Source organism: Hippocampus comes, unplaced genomic scaffold (assembly GCF_001891065.2).
Source record: "Hippocampus comes isolate QL1 unplaced genomic scaffold, H_comes_QL1_v1.1 scaffold261, whole genome shotgun sequence".
Classification (NCBI taxonomy): Eukaryota; Metazoa; Chordata; class Actinopteri; order Syngnathiformes; family Syngnathidae; genus Hippocampus; species Hippocampus comes.
In genome coordinates, this window is record NW_017805824.1 from 5,024,084 (window position 1) to 5,031,352 (window position 7,269).

The 7,269-nt window shown below is 41.7% G+C and overlaps 1 protein-coding gene across 3 annotated transcripts in view; it reads right to left on the bottom strand.

The window, feature by feature from the left end:
- Positions 1-5,112: 5,112 nt before the first annotated feature.
- Positions 5,113-7,269, bottom strand: part of psmd14 (proteasome 26S subunit, non-ATPase 14) — a 9,311-nt gene continuing 7,154 nt past the window's right edge. For all 3 annotated transcript variants that reach the window (XM_019886999.1, XM_019887000.1, XM_019887001.1), the window contains exons 9-11: positions 6,060-6,185; positions 5,751-5,813; positions 5,113-5,412 (exon numbers count right to left, since the gene is read on the bottom strand). In XM_019886999.1, the coding sequence (XP_019742558.1) occupies positions 5,314-5,412; positions 5,751-5,813; positions 6,060-6,185 (288 nt within the window). In that variant the 3' untranslated portion in view covers positions 5,113-5,313. The remainder of the gene's footprint in view (positions 5,413-5,750; positions 5,814-6,059; positions 6,186-7,269) is intronic.

Consider the following 7,269-nt stretch of genomic DNA (forward strand, 5'->3'; position numbering starts at 1 on the left):
GCCTACTGCCTGAAGACGGCTGGGATAGGCTCCAGCACCCCCCGCGACCCTTGTTAGGATCAAGCAGATCGGAAAATGGATGGATGGATGATTGAATCCTGAAATGTGACAAAAGGTCAGGAAGTTCAAGTGGGGTGAATATTTTCGCAAGCCACTCATCACATAGTACTGTTTTAGCCAGCCCCTCAAAAAGTCAGGAAAGATGAACCATTTAACGCATCCATATCCTTGTTGGATTGTTTGGATGTATCTAATGTTGTGTCCCGTGTGGGGAAACTGCCTTAACTAACTACCTGACATGCCTGACTCATACCCTTCCAAGACATACTTCAAGGCTTCGAGAACATATTGTATCCATTAATGCTTGTCAGATGATGATGCTGTTGCTGTTGCTGTTGCTGTTGCTGTTGCTGTTGAGCAACCTCCAACTGGGTCCCAAAGCGGCTCCCAAAGCCGCAGCGACCCGGCTACCTGCAGACCCAGTTGCCGGCTGTTGACTGGGAACTGTTCGTAGCCCGCAGGTACCAACTGCGTTTCAGTTCTGCAGAGTGTGTAGTATAGATGCATTCATTTGCACAAGCAGTGAGTCTGACACAACACAGCTGGCCAGCAAAGTTGCCTTTCACTAACAATGTCCAAATGATCCATGTTATCTCTGCCTCCCCACGTTCAAATTGGCTTCAAGGAAAGATCAACAGTCGAAGCAAAGAGAGCGGTGGTCTGTGGAGATTGTAAGGAGCCACAAATATGGAATGCTCGACGAGGGGTTTACTGTTCCGTAGGGACACGCTATCAGAGGTTTAGCCACGCATGTGAAAGCATTTGCACTTTCTAAACAATGACGCTCACGCTTCACATACGACGGTGCACGCGGAGTCACTTGAGCACAGTGGTGGGCGGTCAGCACTGGCAACTCGATTTGATCGACCTATCTTTGTTTACTATCTATGACTGACCTATGTTTACAACCTAAAATAAATTGTATTAATTGCCGACAATCTATTCTCTTCATTTCAAACTAAAAAATTGGTTTCAAGCTGTTTATTGACAGTCCCAGTTGAAGTCTGCTGGGAAACTAAACAATTCACCAATCTGGCTCACAGGGCCAGAACGCTGTCCATCGATGACATCAGCATTTTTCTGTCCTCTGATTGATTGGTCAGAGCCAAATTTGTCACTGCTAACTTTGACAGATGAAATATATACACAGGCAACCATTTACATTCAGACCGTCATTGAGCGGAAACTTAACCCACGCCGCTTGCTCGGAAGGCAGGCGAGTGAACCACGGTCCCGTCAGTGACGCAAAGAAGCATTCTCTGTTTTTACTGGATGTCAACGTGTCACAAAGTTTGTGATGGACATTCTGTGCTTTCCATCCATCCAATCACAAGAAAAAAAACCCAAATCCCTGAAGCTACAGTATACCGAGAACACGTGATTTCACACCATGGATTCAACCCAACGGTAATTCTGAACCGTTTAACACACTTCAAGCTGAAATCAACATCTGTGTTTATTTAACGGTGGTTCATGAGGCAATCGATAATCAGTCGCTTTGTGTATTTCCAAGATATTCTGCTGCATTACCTCATATTCTGCACGGGAAAAACACATTGTTGGGACACCCCAACTGTCTGTATACTGATATCTTATGATGGATATTCTTGTTCATTTGTGAGACCGCACACGTTTCCGTACAAAGACCATTTCAGGCTGCTGTGTACCAGTGTGCCAAAACTGGGGTGTACAAGGAAACAGCTGTTTTGTTTGCAGGTTATTAAAGCCCTTTTATGTCAGTGTGTTCTTGGGATAGTTTAGTCGGAAACCAAATGGAAAGGTCATCTTGTACCTTATTTTATCCTATTTTGTGTTCTATTTTATCAAAGCAGGGGTGTGGATGGGTTGCTATGGGGTGAAATTTTTCCAGAAACCTTTTGGTAAATACTTGGAATGCTTGTCAGGCAAGGTACCACAGCATGAAATCCATCCATTTTCTGAACCGCTTTATCCTCACAAGGGTCGCGGGGCATACTGGAGCCTTGCCCAGCTGTCTTCGGGCAGTAGGCGGGGGACACCCTGAACCGGTTGCCAGCCAATCACAGGGCACACAGAGACGAACAACCACCCGCGCTCACAATCACACCTAGGGACAATTTGGAGTGTTCACTCAGCCTGTCATGCATGTTTTTGGAATGTGGGAGGAAACCGGAGTACCCGGAGAAAACCCACGCAGGCCTGGGGAGAACATGCAAACTCCACACAGGGAGGCCAGAGCTGGAATTGAACCCGTTACCTCTGCATTGTGAGGTCGACACTAACCACTGGACCACCGGGCCGCAGCATGAAATCTCCAACTATATTTAAGCCCTGGTCAAGGTCAAACTTCAATTCAGTAAATTCCTGATTGATTCTCGGGCATTCGGAAAAATTCCGATTCTTTTTGCAACCCTATTTTAAAGTGAACTATTTTCAATATGAGCATCGATCACGGCCTGGACAAGCTTGCTCATGGACCACCCACCACAACGCCTAAAAAAAAAAAGCGAGGTGACCATATTTGTGCCTTCTGCCTATTCTGCCACGGTGAGGAAATAGATGAGAAGGAAGTTTGTTCTGACTTGTGTCCTCCAGTGATGACCTCTTGTCTTGCACCCAAAAATATACCATCGCGTTCCCGCTATATTAGGAAGAGAAGCAATTGACTTTAAGTTTCACTACAGCCTCGAAACTCTTGAAGACATCTGTGGGCATTGGGACAGAATGTATCTAAGAAAATCTGGAAATGCCACGATGATGTTTCAAGCAGTACACAATGGACGTTAAAAGATGGCCACTGCAACTCGCAAAGAACTTTCTTTGTACTCTTTCTTTTTTTGAAGCTGTTGTCTTTTCATCCCAAACCATCACTGCACAGCCATGACAAAACCCTGATTGTCGGATTCACCAAGGTGCCAGCGGCCTGGCCCATGATAAATTTCAAATGTAATTCATTCCAAAAGACAGTTCCATTGCTCATATAGTTTAAGACGGGGCTACCGAAACTGATTGTGAGGGCCCAAGACAGATTCGATTGACATTGCAGCATGTAGAGGCTGAAATCTGATTGGAAAAAAAAAATCTACACATGCACAATCTCTTAATGGAATCAGTACAACTGCGCAAACGAGCAATACGCTACGAAATGAATTAAATAGACAGTTGGGATTAATCGCATTTTATGGAACAAATATTTTTAAAAATTTGTATGTAGTTCTGTGTTTCTGAGAGGGTTTGAGCCAGCAAAAACAAAAACACTTTCAGCGAGGTGACCATATTTGTGCCTTCTGCCTATTCTGCCACGGTGAGGAAATAGATGAGAAGGAAGTTTGTTCTGACTTGTGTCCTCCAGTGATGACCTCTTGTCTTGCACCCAAAAATATACCATCGCGTTCCCGCTATATTAGGAAGAGAAGCAATTGACTTTAAGTTTCACTACAGCCTCGAAACTCTTGAAGACATCTGTGGGCATTGGGACAGAATGTATCTAAGAAAATCTGGAAATGCCACGATGATGTTTCAAGCAGTACACAATGGACGTTAAAAGATGGCCACTGCAACTCGCAAAGAACTTTCTTTGTACTCTTTCTTTTTTTGAAGCTGTTGTCTTTTCATCCCAAACCATCACTGCACAGCCATGACAAAACCCTGATTGTCGGATTCACCAAGGTGCCAGCGGCCTGGCCCATGATAAATTTCAAATGTAATTCATTCCAAAAGACAGTTCCATTGCTCATATAGTTTAAGACGGGGCTACCGAAACTGATTGTGAGGGCCCAAGACAGATTCGATTGACATTGCAGCATGTAGAGGCTGAAATCTGATTGGAAAAAAAAAATCTACACATGCACAATCTCTTAATGGAATCAGTACAACTGCGCAAACGAGCAATACGCTACGAAATGAATTAAATAGACAGTTGGGATTAATCGCATTTTATGGAACAAATATTTTTAAAAATTTGTATGTAGTTCTGTGTTTCTGAGAGGGTTTGAGCCAGCAAAAACAAAAACACTTTCTTGCTGTGCATTTGTTTTGAGGCTCTTTGTCCCCATTTTGTCATTTCTTTACTAGCCAAATAAAATAAGGTAAGCGCACCAAGTTTTAAAAGGGTCACTTGGGAAGAATTTGTTCTGGGACAAAATGATGGAACCGTAAAACCCTTTCATTAGTGACAGAGAGCCACGTTTGTGTGGATACACTGGAAAGGGAGAATCCCCGCATGCAGCATGTTCTTGTTTCTGACAGACATCTGGTAAACTTGGAAATTTATGGTGAGGTTCTCCTTGCCAAATCACCGTCTTTAAATATTGGAGGGGCTTGAATGCTTGCCTTTGGCTTGGTAAAGGGACTCTATTTTTTTTTTTTTAATCTTGTGCGCCAAACATTAGCTCAGGTTACATACACTTGGGGGACTTCAACAACAGCAAAATAACCACAAAAACCCAGAAGGTTAGGGTTGTGACAAATGGTAACTGCAATTTAAATTCGAGTCTGTTTTTCAAAAGTATCTTGCAGATAATGCAGTGCTCAACTAGAAATAACAATTGCTTTACTTGTAAGTTTATTCCCATTTCTGTATGTTATGTAATCTAAACACTTGGCAAAATGGTCCACTAGTTGGCATCTGTGCACTATTTGCACCACTCGTGACGTGATGTGAAGTTTTGCCTCATTAAAACCATGTAATCCTTATAGTATGTCTAACTTACCGTACTAGCGAGCACAAACAGCATACTAGTTCAAGGACAAATATGAAAGACATTCACTAAATTCTCAAATGGCTTTACAGAATGTCATTTGGACCATGTACTAGCATGCACTTATTCATCACTAGTGTTTTGAACACTTCTATTTCAGTACAGGATGACATTTCTGCACACTAGTAGGACAACTAAATGTTACCAGTGAAGCACACATACCACTGGGCATTTTGGTGCTACTAGTAGGGTGCAGGGAGTTACTAGTGTGTCACACATTGCTACTTTCTGGGCCTAGTAGTGTTATTTGTTGAGCAGAGTAGTTTATTCAGATTTAAATGCATATTAGCATCCAAAAGTGGCACTAGTAATGGGATGAATAAAGGATCAACGTTTTTATTCAGGAGGAAACAATTTGTCATGTGTTGGAAAGAAAATCACAACCATGAAAAAAGCTCTGTAAAGGTAAGGGACCTTCAAACAAGGATAAAAGGCAGTCATCATTTCGTACATAACATTTATTTTATATAAAAGAAAAATGGTTGTAATATTAACAGATATAAACAGGAAGTCATCACTGGAAAACGACGGTATCCAACATGGCAGCGAGGCATTGAACAATGTTAGATGTCATCAACACGTCTACGTGCTCTTCCAAGTGCCTCTTGGGATCCTGCAGGAGAGGGAAATGGAGAAGGAAACATTAACTTTATGTGTCATGCAATTACTATACAAGACATTCACAGTTTAGTTGAGGGATACCATTCTTGCTGAGACACTTTCAAATTACACGACTGTACTTGTGTTGTCTAATAAGCACACAAAAGTCACCTTAGGCTTTCGGGTGAAATTTCAGGAAACATGTTGTGCAAATGTGTCAGACTGACAAATTTAGGGGCCTTTACGATCGAAATTAATTACACGCATCTTAGAAGTCCACCTTGAGTTGAACCGACACAATAATTATCTCGAATGGCGTGCAAATAGTTGATGAAGAACCGCAAATGTTACCTGTTTTCCAACATTCTTGATGGCCAGCTGTTCTGGTGTCATTTTGTCCTCTTCTTCGACAGCCTGAGACAGAAACGCAACAGTGACATGAACAACTTGTTAAGCAACGTATCCGTGCGGTAGAAGTGTGTTTGTGTGACAAATGGTAACATTGGTACTTTGCATTGAGACTAGACAGTTTTCTAGTTCATTGCTTTTGAGGGGTATTGGATCCATGTTAATACTTTATTCCAACTATAAAATCACAGCGTATACGATATGGACGATTGATCTAGTTTCATGCTGCGAGCGAAACTGAAGAATTGCTACCTTGTTGTAGTTCTTGGCAAGCTCCAGCATTTCCTTGACAATGGTCTCATTGTGTTTGCAGTGCTCGCTGTAATCCTGCAGGGTGAGACCTTCCATCCAACTCTTCTTATGCAAGTTGAGCAGCATCTGCAGGACAGTCAGTCATGTTTCAATACAGGAAAACCTTCTTCTGAATGCAGTACAATTTTTTTTAATTTTTTTATTTTTATTTATTTTTTTTAGACAAGCGCACATTTCTGTGTTAGTCACAAGTTTTTTTTTTAATACATCTGCAAGTCTGAATTTCAAGTTTCATGCCTTAGGTGTAGTACAACTTTGTGCCACAGGGCAGCACTGAGAGCTCTTCTTGAAAAAAAAAACAGCATCATTAAGAATGAGAAAATGACACTGTTTTAAACATGAAAACAGAACACAATAATTTGCAAATCACAATCAACCATATATTTAATTGAATACACTACAAAGACAAGATATTTAATTTTCAAAATGAAAGACTTTATTCTCTTTCCAAATAATCATTAACTTAAAATTTTACGGATGCAACACGTTTGAAAGTAACTTGGAATGGTGGCAAAAAAGACTGAGAAGGTTGAGGAATGCTCATCAAACACCCGTTTGGAACATCCCACAAGTGAACAAGCTAACTGGGAACAGGTGGGTGGCATGATTGGGTATAAAAGGAGCTTCCCTGAATTGCTCAGTCATTCACACGCAAAGATGAGGCAAAGTTTACCTCTTCATGAACAACTGTGTGAGAAAACAGTGAAGCAGTTTCAGGGCAATGCTCCTCCACGTACAATTGCAAGGAATTTAAGGATTTCATCATCTACGGCAGGGGTCCCCAACCTTTTTTGCCCCACGGACCGGTTTAAGTCAGACAATATTTTCAGGGACCGGCATTTAAGGTGTGGCGAATTAATACAACAAAATAATATGGTATGAGCTGCATGAAAACTGTGGTGTTTTCGAAATATAATAATAAACACAAGGAGCGTCTAATCTGGTCGCAACACTCTTATCGCTCTGGTAATGTTTAATGCCTTCAAAATACGATACAACGCAAATTCAAAGTGCATGAAAATGACGACTCACCACACCCCCGAGCTTGATTTTCTGCAATCAGACAGTCCCATCTCGGGGTAATAGGAGACAATGACACCTCAAGTGTGTGGTTTATGTCCAGTCTACTTCGTAATTTTGTTTTAGTCGC